This window comes from Pollachius pollachius, assembly GCF_949987615.1.
Source record: "Pollachius pollachius genome assembly, chromosome: 1".
Lineage (NCBI taxonomy): Eukaryota > Metazoa > Chordata > Actinopteri > Gadiformes > Gadidae > Pollachius > Pollachius pollachius.
The window spans coordinates 23,124,020-23,144,582 of record NC_136934.1 but is presented as its reverse complement, the minus strand read 5'-3'; the positions used below and the strand labels follow the sequence as shown (position 1 = coordinate 23,144,582).

The 20,563-nt window shown below is 43.3% G+C and overlaps 1 protein-coding gene across 1 annotated transcript in view; it reads left to right on the top strand.

The window, feature by feature from the left end:
• The first annotated feature begins 224 nt into the window (after positions 1–224).
• Positions 225–20,563, top strand: part of LOC307083872 (disintegrin and metalloproteinase domain-containing protein 9-like) — a 32,847-nt gene continuing 12,508 nt past the window's right edge. Inside the window, exons 1-10 of the mRNA XM_079747893.1 lie at positions 225–648; positions 8,246–8,349; positions 12,757–12,815; positions 12,907–12,985; positions 13,452–13,528; positions 13,933–14,131; positions 14,777–14,842; positions 19,575–19,646; positions 19,847–20,016; positions 20,309–20,390. Of these exons, the coding sequence (XP_079604019.1) occupies positions 564–648; positions 8,246–8,349; positions 12,757–12,815; positions 12,907–12,985; positions 13,452–13,528; positions 13,933–14,131; positions 14,777–14,842; positions 19,575–19,646; positions 19,847–20,016; positions 20,309–20,390 (993 nt within the window). The 5' untranslated portion in view covers positions 225–563. The remainder of the gene's footprint in view (positions 649–8,245; positions 8,350–12,756; positions 12,816–12,906; positions 12,986–13,451; positions 13,529–13,932; positions 14,132–14,776; positions 14,843–19,574; positions 19,647–19,846; positions 20,017–20,308; positions 20,391–20,563) is intronic.

Sequence of the window (20,563 nt, the reverse complement as noted above, 5' to 3'; positions counted from 1 at the left end):
CGATTTTTGGGTCTACCGTGTTGTCTACATGGTCCAATTACAACTCTGACCCACAAGCTGCTTCATGCCAGCTATATCTTGTATTAATATATTTGGTAAGATCTATTGAACATATTTAATAGATACGTAAATACCCAAATTAAAGTCACTCATGGAGCCCTCGTTATTCGTGAAAGACTTTTACTCTGAAAAACGCTTACCGGAAGTGCCATGAATTGTCCAGGCGTTAGGCGTTTTATGCTTGGTGAACAATTGTAGGAGGATTTACTGACTTGGGACGAAACCGTGAACTGTGATTTCTTTTTTATATAGATACGATACGATAAAACGGCAACCTGTACTGGTGACAAGGACGACAAGTATTGTGGAACCGGCAAGTCGAACGGTTATCAGAAGAATGGCACGGCCAAAGAAAAAAACTTGCCAATGTGTAACGTTATAGTCTTGTGTTGAAACATACGGCTGTTTTATTGTAGAAGGAACGACTCAATCAAGACAACATTATCCTATTTTTTTAAACAATTTTTGTCCACTCGACGTGGGTTTGACATTTGCCATATAAAATGGAGGTGACATTCCTTTTGAATGTATATTCCACACTTTTGTGTCTCTTGGCCGTTCTGAATGGACTCGCCGACTGTACTGGAGGTACGTCAATAATACATCATACTAACGCTATAGTGTGTCGGTTAGTGCGTTAACTCTACATCGTTATGGGACATCTTTCAACTCCCAATTTGTCCAAGATGAACTACCCGCCCGCTTACTGACGACGACACCGGCCGAATGAACTCAAGATATTAGTAGCCTACCACTACTCTGGTTTAAACCACATTGCGTTATTTTTGGGGTATTGTGTGTCTTAAACAGAAGCATACACTACCCACATTGACTTCAATATTACCACTTTGCCCCATGACGTAGATCTGGACAATATAATGATCTTGATTCCGTGGTAAAATGGTCGATATTGCCTAGGATTTCTGTTATTGGAATAATGGAAACCAGCATAGCTGTCCATTATTGTGCTCAAAGTCTGCAGTACGTTATTGAGCGTATATAAACTGGACATATACAATGCATCTACACAAATGGTCATTATTTGTACTATAAACATTTCTGTATTTCCCAAATAGTCAGCCAGTAGTTACTGCACAGCATACGGTGTACTAGGTGAACATTATCAGTGCACATTTAATTGAATATTTACCTTTTTCTCCTTTACGTATCCCCTTGTGTGTGTTTCTTTATTATCAGCATAATCAAACACCCCAATGCCCCCTGAGACACTATGGAAAGCCAAGAAGACCATAATACGGACCTGGAATGGCGCGGTAAAAAGGCTAAACCGGCCGGACGCCGGCCGGAATCCGTATGGAAACCGGCCGGTTTAAACGCTCTAAGACGCGGCTTAGATGCAGTTAGCCGCGGACGATTAGCCTCTTTTGCATACCTAATAGCCGCGGCTATTAGGTATGCAATACATTACAATGTATTGACCACCACTAGCTAGTGGAATTACATTTGTGTCTAGTACAGTGTTATATTTTTATATGTTAGGCTTGTTAGGTATTTTAAGCACGTAAGCTGCCCCCACATAGCCACAAGGGGAGCAGGACCAACATATAAGCTGCAATAGCTACACTCCAGCCGCAGGTGGCAGCACCTTTAGACAGGTGAGGAAGCCGGAGCTAATACGTCACATAGGCCACGCCTACTTGATACAAATCGGGAGCGGCAATCAGATGCGGTCAGAGACATATGGCAGACCCGTTGTGAGGCTATATATTGAGATGGCAGTGTACGAAATACCCGTCAATATTCGGGGATGTCCTCATTCCCAGATTGTTGCGCAACAATGATCTAAATGTTCTCAACATGCAGTAGCCTAGGCCATAACATTACAATATTTCATGGATGCAAGCCAGCATGATAGCCTACATGACAACACACGCACGCGCGCGCACACGCACTTAAAACACTCGTAAAGCAACACTGACATAGGAGCATGCATTGGCTAAAGTTGTTGAAATGCACGTTCTTTTATAACGGAGAGGGAAAGTTGTGCGTTACAATGCAAACACGACAATAATTGGCACCATTCTTGCGCACTCAGAAGAACAATGAACTGAATAAATGCCAGGTATGTAGCATATTGGAGACGGGCACACAATCAGTGCACTTGCAAATGAGAGCCTGCAGTATGACCGATCTTGTGACATTATTTAACCATCCATCTACAGCTAATACGATCAGACAGATACATCATTGAACACATACACAAAGCCCACAACAAGCCAAACATCACCACGGCAGGTGATGTTTGGCCACAACCACAACCAACCACAACTAACCCTGCAGTAGGCCTACCTATGCACAACAATCAGTTCTATACATTGCGTCTTTCTTTTGTTTGGCGCACATGGCTAATTTGCAAACTCGCACAGGACTGGCTGGCTCCGCTTGCCAAAAAAATAGAACATAGCCTATTTGTGAATCTAAATACCGTATTTTCCGCACTATAAGGCGCACTTAAAAGCCGGTAATTTTCTCAAAACGACAGTGCGCCTTATAATCCGGAGCGCCTTATATATGGATCAATTGGTTAATTGGTTGATCCATACTGGTTGTAAACGGCGCTCTGTCAAAATGTTTCAGTATGAAAAACCAATAAAAACAATTTAATAATAATAATAAAATGTTTCACTACGACTACGATAAAGCCACACCGCTTGCAGCATTACGGCTATCGTAGTCACTGCACACAGCATTTTACTGCGCTTACTCACAGTCCCAGTATCTCACAGTATCACACTCACAGTATCTTCTATGCTATGCACTTTATAATCCGGTGCGCCCTATTTATGAAAAAAGTTCTAAAATAGGTCATTCATTGAAGGTGCGCTTTATAATCCGGTGCGCGTTATAGTGCGGGAAATACGGTAAATAGATTTGCAAATGAAAAAAAAAATCTATTTTCAATACGTTTTACAATTTAAGCTCACCATGTCCAGTATTCAGAATTCAAAACATTTATTCACAAATAGGCTATGTTCTATTTTTTTGGTAAGCGGAGCCAGCCAGTCCTGTGCGAGTGTGCAAATTAGCCATGTGCGCCAAACAAAAGAAAGACGCAATGTAATTGCTGGTCTGCTCTACTGACAGGGTGGTGGAGGATAATGAAGTTACTTTAATATGAATTCAGAGCAGACATAGTCCTTAATGTCTAAAGAGCTGCTACTCTGCACCTATTTGAATAAGTATGTGACTTGGCTTCGAGTCCTAACCGACATTTCCTGGCAGAGAATATGCCTGGATGTTGCAATGTTGACATCCTAGAAAGAGTGAGACACATTACTGGCACATGTAAAACATATTTCACTTCCTATATCTGAGGCCTACGCAGAGTTTAAAAAACAATATTCAACACAAAGAAAAATGAAATGTTTGAGTGGTGTAATTGAAACACAATCTTTGGTGGCATCTGTGTGGACCCTGTGAATCTCTACATGTGTTCACGTTGAACACAGCCTACATTTAGATTGAACTGTGTATATGATCAGTGTTTAGCCAATATTATAATCATTGTTATTTATTATCTATGATCAGTTGAGATAGTGGTTAGTCTATATTCAGACAAAGGATCTGTATCAAACAAATATATCTATATACACACATTGTGTGGATCAGGTATTTTTTTGGACCAAGCAATGTGCCGTCTGTAAGCATCTTATGCAGCTTACGGCTGGAATTACGCTGCATGCTGAACAGCTAGAGATCTTAACACCCAATGGCACCCTACACACCAGGCAGCCTCCCAAACATGATCACATTTCTGTTGAGTCATTTCTCAGAGGAAACGGTCCCTTTTCCTCCAACTAGTCATTTATAGTTTGCCGTCCTCCCATTGGTCGATTCGATACGGTAGCAGTCTTTACTAAGAATAGTCATAATAATAGACCTCTGAAGAATAAGTCCCGCCTCCGAGGCTCCGGTTCCATCAATCAAATGTCAAATGTCTATGGGAAATAACATGGGTTTTTTGAATGATCGTACATAACAAACTCTGTAGGTGGCGAAGAAGTAGAAGCTGCTCACTTTTTGAACTACATACTTTTTCCATCTAGATTCCACTTTGGTTTTGGATCGTAGGTGCCGTAAGTAGTTAACGTTTATAAATGCTACTTTAACAGCACCGACAATCCAAAACCCAAGTGGAATCTAGATGGAAAGAGTGTTTAGTTCTAAACGTGAGCAGCTTTTACTTCTTCGCCACCTACAGAGTTTTATGTACGATCATTCAAAAAACCCATGTTGTTTCCCATAGACATTTAACCGATGGAACCAGGAGCCTCGGAGGCTGGACTTATTCTTCAGAGGTCTATAGGTGTGATGTGGATTTGACATGATAAGAGTAAACCGAAACTACCCCTATTATCCTCAATGTTTGCATGTGTTAATGTCTTAGATACGGATACAGCTGAAGAGACGTCATAATGACCATCTTTCGCGTTACAGCTAGGTTGTTATCTGGCTGGCCTTTTGGAGTCACGATCACATCAACTATTGTCCGCAGATGGCACACACTACTACAGGTTACACACAAGGGAAACCCCATGTCCGGTATTCACGCGTGTGTGTGTGTGTGTGTGTGTGTGTGTGTGTGTGTGTGTGTGTGTTTGGGTGCGCAATGCACATCCACACACGCATACTGGAATTGTGTCTCCCCTGTGTGTACCAACATCATTTATTTGAGTTGGGTTTGTGATGGAAATTCTCCAAACTGTATTGACAACGTAACTGTCTTAGTTTATTGTAAAAATAGAATAAAAGAAAAGTTATCTCTGCGCAGAGAGGCCCCTCAACACAACAACCATACAAAGGTGGAATCGCAGAAGTGAGGCCAGAAAGATTGGCAGCACACTGCAGATAGGGATGCTCCTACTCCCTTTGGCCATCCCAGGATGAAGCTGGTGTAGCTGTGAATCAGCCGAGGGCGTCTCAGTCCCCCCCCCCCCCCCCCCCATCAATAAGAGAGTTACGCCGTTCTGTTTGTTTTGTAGCTGTCGATTTCTTGTAAGGTTGGTGTTTTGTGAATGTTTCAGTATACTTTTTTTGTCAGCACCTCAGTCCTTGAAGAACAACAATTCTTTCAGCCATATTCTATGTATATAGATGAATATAAATTGGCTTGACTAACTTACTTGCTAAATTTGCCATGCAATCAATGATCATTTAGATGTGGGTTTTCTGAGATCATTACATTTACATTTACATTTAGGGTATTTAGCAGACGCTTTTATCCAAAGCGACTTACAATAAGTGCATTTGTTACAATAAGTACATTTGTCATAAGAAGTGAAACAATATATCGCTGTCGGTACAGTAAAGATGTTCATAGAACCAAGTGCAAGTATTACAATCGCTAGGCTAACCCATTCCCTGTGTAAAGCAAAGATAGCAGCTACTGTAGATGCTACACAATTAAGTACCTTGAATATGTGCAATGTACAAGTCCCAGGACGTACAACATTCAATAGTGGCTGTGCATTGGTTTCTATGCAGAGTCGAGGTGAACTCTGAACATGTGAGTTTTGAGTCTTTTGCGGAAGCTGGTGAGCGACTCTGCGGTCCTGACATCGGTAGGGAGCTCGTTCCACCACTGAGGTCCCAAAACAGAGAAAAGTTGTGACTTCGCTGATCGACCTTTGCTTGCTCTTAGCGATGGTGGTACCAGACGTCCAGCTGAGGTAGTTGAGCGGAGGGATCGAGCTGGGGTGTGTGGCTTTACTAATGCTTGGAGGTAGGCAGGGGCAGTTCCATCGACTGCCTTGTATGCCAGTACCATCATCTTGAATCTGATGCGAGCTATTACAGGGAGCCAGTGGAGGTCTCGGAAGACGGGGGTTACATGTGAGAACTTTGGTAGGTTGAACACGAGGCGCGCTGCCGCATTCTGGATGCGCTGCAAGGGTTTAATCGCAGAGGCAGGGAGTCCAGCCAGGAGCGAGTTGCAGTAGTCGAGGCGGGAGATGACCAGTGATTGGACTAGAAGCTGAGCTGCTTCCCTTGTGAGGAAGGGCCTGCGGATGTTGTAAAGTGCAAATGTGCAGGATCAGGCCACCGCAGTGATGTTTGCGGTGCAGCATAACTGATTGTCCAACACTACACCAAGGTTTTTGGCAGTTGGAGAAGGAGATACAGTGATGTTCTCAACAGTGACCAGTAAGTCCATGTGTGGGCAATCTTTCCCTGGTATTAGGAGGAGCTCAGTCTTGTTGAGGTTAAGCCTCAGGTGATGGGCAGTTGTCCAGGTGCTGACTTCTGCCAGACATTCAGATATGCGTGTTGCAATCAGGGCTTTGTCAGATGAGGGAAAGGAGAGAAATAGCTGAGTGTCGTCAGCATAGCAGTGATAGGAAAAGCCGTGGGATGTAATTACAGAGCCCAGAGATCTGGTGTAGAGGGAGAACAGAAGAGGCCCCAGTATAGAGCCTTGTATCACACACCTGTATCAAGCGTGCACGGTTTGGACAAGGAGCCATTCCATGTTACCTGATAAGTGGGATTCATCAGGTAGGATGTGAACCAGGAAAGGGCAGATTCAGCTATGCCAAGTTCGGCGAGAGTGGCGAGGAGGATCTGGTGGTTCACAGTGTCAAATGCTGCAGACAGGTCAAGGAGAATGAGAACCGATGAGAGGGACGAGGCTCTGGCCGAACGGAGGGACTCAGTCACCGCGAGGAGAGCCGTCTTAGTAGAGTGTGCTTTTTTGAAGCCTGACTGGTGAGGGTCAAGCAGATCACAAAGATCTCCCCCCTCATTCGTTATTGTTTTCAGAAGAACATGCATGATGATGACAGCAGGGACACGGGCTGCAGCATGTGAGATGTAGGCCATTTGGTCTGTAATGAAATACAGCTGTTTATGGTTCACATCACATTGTTCATTGAGTCATGTTTCTCTCTAAATACTAGTGTTATGCTCGAATATGACCTGAAGAGATTGAGTAATTCTTATTATAGTAATACTTGTTGTTCGTACAGATATTTTGGTGTTTTTCAGCAATGATAGAAAGCCCATCCTAGCGTTGCACAGCCAAGGGTGTTGAGTTCGGTATTGCAAACACTAGTCACTGGTGAACACACTGGCTGTTTTTTTGTTTACTTTATAGGTGAGTTACACACTGCTACATGTGGATAACTAGCAAGAGATCAAAGTGTCCTCAAACTATTTTCGATGCTTTGAAAAAGAAATGTAGAGACAAGAAAAATAGTAACTACAAAAAGTGATAATGAATCTAGGTCAAGGCACTCGAGTCAATTTTTCTAATGCATTAAAGAATATATACACCGTGTGGTTCATGCTGCCATCCCTGGGGAACAGAAGAAGAGTTCCTGCTGCCTTTCTTCTTCTTCATGTGCTATATTGTAGTGTAGTGTAGTGTAGACTGTTTTTGTGCACTCATACAATGGATCTTCTCAGGTGCTCTTCAGTGCACTTTTAGTGCAACCTTTTAGATCTTCTGTTTGCAGTAAATGTGTGTGTGTGTTAGAGATCCAAGGGAGAGGGTGTGTCACTGTACCTTAGAGGGTGACCTGTCCTTGACGGTTGTTGTCATGATAACTATACTGTAGATGTGCAGATCAGCTTGGGGTGTAGTAGGAAAGAAAACTACTGTAATAATGTTTTGATCCCGCAGGCCAGTCCGGAACTAAGAACTTTGAAGCACTAAAACCCCTCTGTCAGCTGTTTATCAACATTCCTACAATTGGATCTCATCGCCACAATGACAACATGGATGATGGATGTGTTTCATTATTAGAGTTGTCTGTAATAGACAGCTCTGATAATGAAACACATCCTCCGATGTGGTTCTCTTGACAATTCCATTGTGTAATGTTGTTTTGTCTTCAGCTGGCACGGTCGCCAGCGAATATCGTGTCTGGTATTATTTAAAGTATTAATGGTCTAATCTGTAAAAAAAAAGATGTCATCTATGTTTTTGGTTTAGCATGTTTCTAGATGAGGGTGCTGAGCAGCAGGGATTAGACAGCCCTGCAGATTGATGGAGTCTGGTCTTAGGTTGTCCACACAGCATCAGAGGAGAATACTTTCCTTTGAGTTGGAAGGACACGTAAATGATGCTTGTGATATTGGACTTTGAGACAATAACTGTGATGTAGGATTTTGACACTTTAAATGTGACGTGGTAAGGTTTTTAAAACTTATTTCCCTCTACAAGGCTCCTCCAATCAGATGGCGCAATTCTCCTCTTACCAACTCACAGTCCCACGGTTGATCTCCAACAAGCAAAGGCGGGATGTGAGGGACACGCCACCCAATCAGGTATGAAGGTTTTGACCTGTTGCCTTTTCGTCTGCTATATTTTGCCTTTACTTAGTGCGCATTTGCATGTAAGAAAACCAAGAGGAGATCTGGGTCCAGTCCAAACAGGATTGAGTGATAAATGTTAAAGGATAACCAGACACTTTGAAGGCTCGCCCAATCACTATGAAAATGGTAGACACTTTTTTGACCATTTAGGGCTATAACAATGGCCTCGGTATAACCAGGGGGCGGGGGGGTGTAGCAAAAACGTTTGATCTATAACCTCAAAATGGCTAGTGACAGGTAACTTATGCAGCAGCAAGTGTTTAACCAATCATTTCTTTCACATATTTTAAACTTGTGCATTTCAGTCAAGATTTTGACCAGGGTCAATCCGTAGCACTCTGTAATTAACTACATCACATCACTTATCATCTGAAATCAATAGTTTCAGGGTTGGGTTTTCCTTTAACTAGCTTCTAGGCCTTGGTTTATGCTAGCATAAACCGTAACATGACTGGAAGCCTTTCTGTAAGGGAACCCTGGGAGAGCTGGCAGCCTTTCATCCATCCTCTGTGCACTCTGACCTCGGGAAGTCACACTCAGCAGACAAACAGCTGACCAGTCGCATCTCTTTCCTGATCCCGTTGACAGTGTGGCTACATTCAGAAAATCTCTCGATATTTAAAGGCCGTGTTGCAGGGTTCATTTTCCAACAAATTTGTGCAATTTGCTTGTTGGTAATAAAGATTTAAACTGTTATCCATTGTATTTAATGTTGTTAGGTATCAGAAAAAGGAATGTAATACGAAAAAGTAGGTACTATTTTAGCGGTTTGCTATTGATTCTCATTTCCCCCAGAATGCATTGCATGACGTCACGTTGGGGAGACACGGACCAAAGCCGCATTGAGACCCTTGAGACCAGGGACTAGTAAGACAGTCCCTCCAGAAAAATGCAGCGTTTTTTTGTGATTGTTGCGGCCAAAAATCCTTGATTATGCGGCACGTTTTCTTAAAAAATGCGATGAAATATGCGGCATATTTATGCAATTTTATGCGGCATATTTATGCAATTTTATGCGATGAAATTGCGGGAACTTGCAAAAATTGCAGGAACTTGCGAAAAATGCAGCTTTTCGATGATGTTTACGTCGCGTAATTATGTCACTTCATAACGTTCCCATGGCAACAGGGGGAAATGGCTGCTATTGTTTGAAGTAAACGCAACATTTTTCAACTTTCTGCTAAGATGTATGTGACTGTTTTGCAACGAAATTGCGGGGATTATGAAATCATGCAAGCCCCGCATATCTTGCGTGGAAATCGGCAATTTATGCGTTGAAAGTGCGGCATATTTGAAAAAATGCGCCCCCCGCATGAATATGCAGACTTTGGCTGATTATGCGTTGAATTATGCGATCGCATAATCGCGTTTTTCTGGAGGGACTGGTAAGAGAGTGTTCAGCAGATTATACAGATACATAGATAAATACATAGTTATTATATATTGTTAGTATATGCTACACGTGAACCTCCTAAGATGGCGCAATTTGATTGGTTCGCTATCTCGGGATATTGGGCATTATCCCATGAGTGACATCTCAAACTCGATATTGTTTTCATCGCAAAATGTCCTCTAATAAAAACAAATACACCGCTAATAAAAAACAAATAAATCCCTGCATAAAGTGTTATCTTGTTTATTTTTGGAGTGTTCGCGTGTAGTATATACTATAACATTTAATTAACATTATTCACTTCGCCTTCGGCGAATAATGTTAATTAATAGCCTAGATAAATAGATAGCTTAGTCAAGTCTTTACTGACACCAAACGACACAAATCGTCGGGAATTAATTTAGGTGATTCGGCTCACACAGGAAAGTATAGCCTACAAGACCACAACAAGGGAGACAACAAGTCTGACTGGACATACACAAAATACATCACATTAAAACTAGACAAATTCGTTGATAGATAGATAGACAGATACAAAGATAATTAAATATGTTCAATTATTTGCCTTGCGGAACCAGCCCGTCCTGTGCGCGTATGCAAATTAGTCATGTGCGCCTAACAGAAGAAAGACAATGTTGAGAGGTCATATTAAAAACGGATAGCAAGCTAAAGCTAAACAAGACTGTATCAATCACACTTTGGGTCCATTCTAACTTATGGTAAGAGGCTATTCTTTAGATCTTTGCAGTGACTGAATGTTGATGATAAAACGGATTGTTTTGCATAAGATGAGTGTGTGCGAATTTGCGTGTGTCTTTTCCGGCTTCGGCATACTGCATGGTTATGAAGGCCTTGCGGTTAGTTGTGGTGAAGCAGCCTAGCCTTGGAGTTGGAATGATTGTGTACGGGCGTGCGAGAGTGAGAGAGCGAGCACACCCGCCGTGGTGATGTTTGGCTTGTTGTGGGCTGTCTGTCAGCATCCGCCGGGATGGACGAATGTGCTTTGTGAATGTGTTCAACGTACATCTGTCTGATCGTATTTGCGGTAGATTGATGGTTAACTAATATCACACCACGATTGGTCATACTTGCAGGCACCCATTTGCAAGTGCACTGATCGCGTGTCCGATAGGCTATACCTGCCATTTATTCAGTTGATTGCGCTTCTAAGTGCGCGAGATTGGTGGCAATTGTTGTCGTGTTTGCATTGTAATGCATAACTTTGCGTCTCCTTGTTATTCAACGTGCATCCAAACAACTTTAGCCAAAGCAGCCTCCTATTTCAGTGTTGATTTAAAATATACAGGCCAAGCATATCGGATTATCAAAAATTGTTAAGTGTGTGTGTGTTATCATGTAAGCTAAATACTGATTGTCTTGGCTTGCGTCCATGAAATATTGTATTTTATAGGCCTACTGCAAAATGTATATCGGTATTGCCAAACAATCGGAGATGGGGACCCCCGAATATTGATGGGTATTTCGCACACTGGGTAAAATAAAGCTTAGAAATAAACACTAGGCAAAGATGTTGTTACTGGAGCTAGTAGGCTACCATCAAAACGTGGGTTAACTAATCGGAAATCTGTTTACAACGTCGGGGGTAAGATTTAATTAGGGATTATCTGGGGGGGGTTTCACAGGTGGGACTGGCAAGTTAGCCCATAGCTAGCATTATGCCTTCTATTTCTAGATCTTCTGACTAAGTTTACTGGTACTTATCTGAACGACATAATCGCTGTCACTAGATTTAAAGAAAACGTTGACTTCCACTCGGTGCTATTCACACTGTATGCACTGCTGTTCATTGACTAGCTCCAGCGCTGTTGCTGCGTTGCTAAATGATAGCAACGCTCCACTCATTCTCTTCTGACCATGCATTTAATTGGCTGTGACCGCCATCAGTTCTCGGCAATTCCTCATTCGCCCTCTCACGTCTGACAGGTTCGAAATTATACGGTTGTGGGCCATCATACATTTTATTTGCGGTTCTTGCCACCTCTTAGACGCCATAGTTCTAGTACTAGGCTGAGGCTACCTTCCACCACGTCCCCCCCTGTGTGACGTCATCGCCGAATGACGTTAGAAAACACCCGTTACTGCCAAAAACGACAAAAACTGGACTTTAACACTATTTTGCAGACATGTTATAAATGATATACATATTTTGAGTGCTTTATGTAGCCATTAATCAAAACTTCCGGTTAACCTGCAACTAGGCGTTTAAAGGTGCTTTGGGCTGCATTTAAGAGCTAGGAAACACCTCTCAATGGCAGATCATTAAACATTGCAGAGAGCAGAGCAGAAGTATTTTCTGGTTGTTTATTTTCCAAATCTTGACTTCTTCTGCTCTCTCTCTTTATAACTTTAAAATCGTGTCTACACCAGCTTCAAATGTAACAAAAAATGATGAGAAGATTAGAAGTCTGCTACGTTTATCCCGACTTGGTTCATAGGCTTGTTAGGCTCTTTGACACATTTCTGAATCTACTTGGTCATAACCAGAGTTTTTGAGCTTGATCTCTGTGCCAGATGACTCACCTTTATGTCACAGTGTGTGTTCGAGGGGGCAGCCAGCATCTGCTGCCTGCTGGGTAATGTAGTTTACCGCTGACCGCATGTCCTCATTAGCTTCAACTCTGACTAAGGACCTCGAGTACAAAAGCAACACCATATGCTGTGTGTGTGTGTGTGCGTGTGTGTGTGTGTGTGGGGGGGGGGGTGTTGGCATGGACTAGTGTGTGTGTGTGTGTGTGTGTGTGCGTGGCAGAGGGTACCAGGTGAGTCAGAAGCCACAGACAATGACCTTGTATTTTTTGTTTTCATCATGTGTCCTTTTCCTCTCTCCCCATCTGTCCGGACAGTTATTCTCAAACAAGATGAGTACATTAATGAATAGGCTGATGAAGGACATAAACCTATCTGTCTTTCTGACTATTTGTCCTTCTATTTGTCACTCTCTCAAGGTGTCCTACGGCATTAGAATCCATGGAAAGGAGCACCTGGTTCACATGCAGAGAAACCAGTAAGAGAATATTGAACGGTTGTTGAGATTGTGTACTGCATTGTTTTTTGTGATGTGTGGTCCTTAACCATGTGTGGTTTGGTTTTAACAGGCTGCTGCTGGCTCATGACTTCACCATGTTCACTTACAGTGATAATGGAACATTGGTAACAAGCAGGCCACCTGTACAAGTACGCACACACACAAACACACACGCATAAACACATAGTATAATAATCGTGTTCACTGGAGCAAGTGAGAGGATGAGTGAGGGAGAAAGAGAGAGTTCTGGGAATGAAGGAAAGAGGTTGGACACATGACTTTGGGAAAGCTGTTCCGTCATCCATCTCAGTCGTACACAACCGGAAGCTTTTTATAAGCTCCTATGGGACATAGAAAGCAACACTGTGTGCGTGTGTGTGTGTGTGTGTGTGTGTGTGTCTGTGTGTCTGTGTGTGTGTATGAAAAAAACTCTGAGATAGCAAGAGGACACACTTCCTGCCATTAGCCCTGAACATCCAGAATGCAACACAGTGACTGTGCTGAAGCGAGAAGAAAGTGAAAAGTGATTCTGGCTCTCATGCATTTTAGCCTGTACTTCTTCCCTTAGGGTAGTAAGTGACGGTGGGCTTGGGTATTGTGTGTGTTGTGTTACAGGATCACTGTCACTACCAGGGCTACATTGAAGGCATGGAAGGTTCTTCTGTCGCGATGAGCATCTGCGATGGTTTCAGGTATTGCCCACATTGAATGCCCTAAACGCCTTGTAATTGTTGTATATGACATTACTTGACACAAACCTGGTGCTGATGTGTGTGTGTGTGTGTGTGTGTGTGTGTGTGTGCATGGTGCTGATGTGTGCATGCACTGTGCTGATGTGTGTTTGTGTGTGCACGGTGCTGGTCTGTGCGTGTGTGCACGGTGCTGGTGTGTCCATGCACTGATCTAATGTGTGTGTGTGTGTGTACGGTGCTGGTCTGCGAGTGTGTGTGCTCGGTGCTGATGTGTGCGTGCACGTGCATTGGCCTATGAGAGATCTAATAACAATAATCAAAGTAAATGAAATGAAAACAAATAATTGCACAAATCCCATGACTGGTTCATTCTCTGTCTCTGTCTCCATCATGGTCTTCTTCAGGGGTGTGCTCCATCTATCTAATGATAGCTTTGGAATGGAGCCTTTAGACTCTGACCCACAGCAGCACATAGTGTACCGCCTACAGGATGTGACGTCACAGCCCATGGGCTGTGGCACGCCACACACAAAGCACGGGGATGCGACACATGCCCAGTATGGCTCAGACGAAAGCCATCGGAATATGAGTCACCACAAACGGGTGGGTGTACTCACGCACACACTCCCTCTGCCGTTTCTCTGTCACTCACTCATGGACACACGCGCACGCACACACATCGAACACGCGCGCACACACACCGAACACAAACTCTTACTCTATATCACAGTGGTCCCAGCCACTTTGAACTTTCGTGGACCACTTCACACGCAAACGGTGAAAGATTGATAAATACACATGTAGTAGCTGAGTAAAAAGTGTGAGTTTCCATTATACACAATAATGACTACAAAAAGGCTGTGGCCAGGGGGTATGGTGCTCCTAGTGAGTTTATTTAGCAAACACAAATGAACACAAAACATCAATGGAGATCATTACAATGGAAAACACATGATGAATGCACAAAGGGAAACCATTTTTGCATTAACAATCCATTATACTTTATTTACTTCTATATAATCTATATGATATATTATTTTTTAATGATGTATTTTATTTGTTCTATTATTGTAAATTTGTCTATTTCAAGAATAAAATCCCATGTACCACATGCAGTGCCTTTGCCAAAGGTTAAAGAAAGGCTCTATCACACGCAAACAGTTAACCATTGGAATTGATGTATATCAAGCTAATATTGTGTGTGTGTGTTTGTGTATTTGTTTATTTGTGTGTGTGTATTGACTCCAGGTACGCCGTGCTGTTCTCCTTCAGACCCACTATGTTGAACTGTTCTTGGTGGTCGACAATGAACGGGTAAGATGCAGCTCTACTCAACTACAGAGAACCCTGTTCTGTCAGAACTACAGAGAACCCTGTTTTGTCTAAACTACAGAGAACCCTGTTCTGTCTGAACTACAGAGAACCCTGTTCTGTCTGAACTACAGAGAACCCTGTTCTGTCTGAACTACAGAGAACCCTGTTCTGTCTGAACTACAGAGAACCCTGTTTTGTCTAAACTACAGAGAACCCTGTTCTGTCTGAACTACAGAGAACCCTGTTCTGTCTGAACTAGGGATGTCACGATACCAGACATTAAGTAGTCGATACCAATACCAGTGAAATTCCACGATTCTCGATACCCAATTCGATACCACGGTAAAAAACAAAGCAATAAATCCCATGCACTTCAACAAACACTCATTTATTTAAAAAAAAAACAGTGGCACTGGCATGTAGCCTTCAAGTAATGAATAAAAATAAACCACTATAACATTTTTAAATAACAGCGGCAAACAATATGAAGTGCAAACTGAGGCATTGTTCCTTCTTCTTTTAAACATGGATAGTAAATATAATAAAAAAAAAACTGTTTCCAAAGGAAGCACAGAAGACCAGGATTAACAACTTAAAAAACATTTTGTAAATCCATTGATTTCTGCTGGAAGATTCATTACTCGTTGGCCGGAAACGGAAAGGGGTCTGGTTGTAGTTTTTTCGCTCGGTTCTAGCCCTACGGTTGGGATGGAGAACCGAGCGAAAAGACTACAACCAAAAATAAACAGCCCCCTGTCCATTTCTGGTTCCGGTCCGGTTTCCATTTCAATGGGATTTACAAAATGCCAAATAAAACACGACAGAAACTGTATTTCGCTATGATACTTGATTAGGAACATCAACGAACACCACTAACCACTCGGTGAGTTGCACATTTCTGAAAAAGAAAGTTTAGGGTCGTTTTAAGGACAGGTTTGTGAATTCCCATAGCCAGCCATTGTGAAGCAGGCAGGGGTGTTTTGAAATGAGCCAAATACCTGAGACAGGACCAATAGTCAACATTTCTGTGTCAACCACTATATTTCATCCTAGACAAATCAGAAAGGGGGCTCATTGTGCTAAATACCATATTTGTCCTTTAAACATGCGCCGATCACGTGAACGCACAACTTTTTTGTTTTTGTTTTTGCATCGTCAGCCGATCCGCGGACCACTTGCGTCCCGAACCGTGACGCCTTGTTCACACTACATGTGTCCGTCAACGGATGACCGAGGGCGTGTCTGACGTATAGGGGACTAGTCTCTGTAGACGCATACTGCAGCCAATCAAATTGCTTCCCACTACAATACAAAAGATGACACAAACAACAGGTGGCTAAAAACAATCGTATCATTCCACATTTCTTTAAAAAGATATAACGGCCAGATTTTTCCTGCTTCTTCCTGCTTGTTATTACAAAATGGATCCAGGAAACGCGTGGAGTGTATTTGCATAACCGCGATCTGATTGGCCGACGGATCCGCCGCTGCCTGAAAAGTTGAACATTTCTCAACTTTTTGAAGCAGGCCACGGAGCCTAATGGACGGATGGACCCACAATGCATTTCGCGAGCGCCCCATGCAAAGTCAATGTGATCCGTCGACGGACAGAGGTGGTGTGAACAGGCCTTGTTCACACTACATGCGTCCGTCGGCGGATCTCATTGACTAGTCCCCTATACCGCCTCGGCAGCGGTCGGCGCTTAGGCAGCAGGAAGCGGGGCTCAAGCGGGAGACATTCGCAGCCAACAATCCCTTTCTCCTCCATGTCGTGGTACATGTACTTCAGGGAGTCAAAGCCAAAGTTCCTTTCCCACAATTCATTCTCAACTATGGCTGCGATAACCCCCACTACGTGTCTCGTTGTGGAAATACCAGAGACGAGAGTCCGACGTGTTATGCGCCATAACTCCAACAGCAGAACGGTTATCCAAATAACAAGGAAGTGTAGAACACTTGCGTTACAGTCCTGGAGCTCTATATCTGAATAATATAATATAATAAATAGATATATACAGTATATCATATAATACATATGATCACGGCCAAAAGCTGTGTGCGCCTCCAGACGATATTATGAATCACAAACGACTTTGTCGGGTTCTCCGACGTCTCTGGTTCTTCCACTTCCACATCAATCTGAAGTAGACTGAACCGCGCGCTGCCTGCTGCCGGTTGCCCGCTGCCGGGCGGTGGTGCCTCGCTGCAACCGGCGGCAGGCAGCATGTTGCAGTTCATGTACTTCAGGGAGTCAAAGCCAAAGTTCCTTTCCCCCGATTCCTTCTCAACCATGGCTGAGATAACCCCAACTACAGTCTCGTTGTGGAAATACAAGAGACGTCAAAGAACCGACGTGTCATGCGCCATAACACCAACAGCAAACACTTGCGTTACATTGTGTGTAATCACACACACACCCATGTGGCGCTCGCACGGTCGTATCTCATTGGCGGGCCAAATTCTCTGGGCGGGCAAGGCAGAGAAAGGGGAGGAGCTTAGATCCTTTATGACGACATATGGGACCACATTCCAAATCAGCACGCTTGAGCCTCCATTTTTTCAAAGGCGAGCAGAACATCTAGTGCTCGTTTTACACCGAACGCAAGTTTTAGCCACTGGGGGACCATAGGCAGTCTAGGGGAACTCATATTTATGTTAGAAAACCTCATAAAGTGAGATTTTCATGCCATGGGACCTTTAATGTAATGTTAACATGACTTGAAACTCACTCAACTTGAATACTTTGAATAAATTGTCTTTGAGGTGCTTCGATAAGTTGTTTCCTCCTTTCGTTTGAAAGCTTGATGGCACCGTTTGCATATAGGTTTTTGCAAATCTATTATTAATCCCTGATCATCCGCCTCAAACGCAAAGTACTTCCAGACATGACTCTTGCTATTATTCTTTCGACGAGTCAAGGCGGAGCTGTCGCACTCGCTGCAACTTCAGTTGCCATCTTCCGTGTTTCTTTGCCATTTAACGGCAGACTACAACACTTGTTGGTGTGTATGCTGCCCACGTGACGTCTGGAGGAATTGCATCCCCGGTACCTACGGTACTGTAGAAAAACGAGTACTGTCACGTTTTTAGAATTGTCGCATCGACTTGGTACCGAAGTGTCGGTTCTCGTGACATCCCTAGTCTGAACTACAGAGAACCCTGTTCTGTTTAAAGGGGACATATCATACCACCAGTTGTGACTGTGATTAGCCATTACAAGCAGGTTTGAAAATGTGCAGCATTGTGACATCATAGGTGGGCGTGTCCACCTAGATGTGTGCTGGATAGATCAGTCTACCAGCCTACCCAGTGGACTGTAGCAAACGTTGCTCATCTATCCGTCCCAACAAGCGGTTCAACAAGTGCGAGGCGCAAAGTTACACAGGCTTTTCTGGTTTTATTTGATTACAGAATCAGATAGAAACTCTTTCAAGAGTGGCAATATGGAGGTTTCAGAAGGCGATTTTATCAAATGTATTTCTACAGTGGCCATTCTACTACACAGGTTTGATTGAACCTTTACAGACCATTTGTCAAAAGACATGTCCGGCGGGACGTTCTTGCCTTCCAACTGGCTATGGGAAATGTTCCATTTATGTCTGCACTTCGGATGCCATATCTTTAATTAGACCTCCAATCTGATCAGCTGCGGCAGCATTCTGGTGATAGCACTGTAGAAGAGTCTTTCAATCGGGGCACACCACCTTGGCGTCGTTGATTAAGCAAACAGGTCCTATTATCTCTTCTAAAGCGAGTGTAGTCTTGTTTCACGTCCGAGTAGTAATTTGTTTATTTTCTTTATTGAAATATCGAAGCTGTGACAGCATAATCTGCAGACATAGAAACTGTATTAGTCTCTTGCAATCGATGGTCAGCTGTACCATGTTTGTGTGGTTCCGCAGGCCAGGCTGTTTCCAGCTGAGAGACGTTCCTTGTAATGCTCAACTACAGTTCTATTTAAACTACAGAGAACCCTTTTCTGTTACACTACAGAGAACCTGTTCTATCCTAACTACAGAGAACCCTCTACAGTTAAACAACAGAGAACCCTGTTCTGTCTGATCTACAGTGTCCCCAGGTTTCTTAAGGCTTGCACACTGCCCAAACAAATACAGACACTACAGAAAGTTGGCTAACGCCGTTTTGAGGTGAAGAAACTTTATCCAGCCGGCAACCACCAATGGGTATTTATTTGTTGTTTGTCTGGGCAGTTAGCAAGGACCTTTACACTACAGGGAACCCTGTTCTGTTTATACTACAGAGCAAAGTATAAAGCAATGTCTGACTCTGTCTCTGTCTCTGTGTCTCGCTCTTTCATTGTCTGTTCATATGGACTTTCTTTACCTCTTTAACTCTGTCTTTATGTCTCTGTGTCTGTCTTTATCTCTTTAACTCTGTCTTTATGTCTCTGTGTCTGTCTTTACCTCTTTAACTCTGTCTTTATGTCTCTGTCTGTCTGTCTTTACCTCTTTAACTCTGTCTTTATGTCTCTGTGTCTGTCTTTATCTCTTTAACTCTGTCTTTATGTCTCTGTCTGTCTGTCTTTACCTCTTTAACTCTGTCTTTATGTCTCTGTCTGTCTGTCTTTACCTCTTTAACTCTGTCTTTATGTCTCTGTGTCTGTCTTTATGTCTTTAACTCTGTCTTTATGTCTCTGTGTCTGTCTGTCTTTATGTCTTTAACTCTGTCTTTATGTCTCTGTGTCTGTCTTTTCTACTGCGTCCCCTTCTAGTATAACTACATGAATAGGAATGAGACGGCTGTGAGAGAGAAGATGGTTGAACTGGCAAATTACATTGACAGTGTGAGTATACACACACACACACGCACCAATCACACACACACACGCACACACACGTATAATGGGATTGACTGAGGTTATCGATCGACTCATCGCTACTTGTGTACTCAAAGGCTTTTTCCTTTATTGTTGTGTGTGTGTGTATGTGTGTGTGTGTGTGTGTGTGTGTGTGTGTGTGTGTGTGTGTGTGTGTGTGAGAACAGATGTATGTGGCCCTGAACATCCGCGTGGTGCTGGTGGGTCTGGAGATCTGGGCCCAGCAGAACAAGCTCAGCACAGAGGGCTCGGCTGGAGAAGTGCTGAGTCGCTTCACTCAGTGGAGGGAGAAGGAGCTGGTGCCACGCCACCGCCATGACTCGGCACAACTCATCCTGTGAGAACACACACGCACGCACGCACGCACGCACGCACGCACGCACGCACACACACACACACACACACACACAGAATGTTTAAAATCCCATAAGTAATTAATGGTAATTGAGATGGGTTTTGAATATGCACAAACACACACATGTTAGCTGACACACAGACAGAAACACACCTCATACACCCATGAGGATTATGTGAGGAGAATTGTTTTGAGCGTGATAGCGGCGCTTGCATGAAACGATGATGATGATGATGGTGATGATGCTGATGCTGATGATGTTGATCTTCTCCAGGAAGAAGAGCTTTGGCGGTACGGCAGGAATGGCCTTCGTCTCAACCGTGTGTTCCCGGAGCCATGGGGGAGGGATCAATGCTGTACGATACTTCCTCTTTTGAATCCCTTTTCCCTTACATATCTCAAAACAACCACCAAAGGATTGTAGCCTCGCAAGCTGGGCTGCTATTGAACTAGGCTGCGATAGGCTACCGTTTTTGTCTTACATTATGGCGCGGGTAGCACATACATACATTTCACAGGTTACCTATAG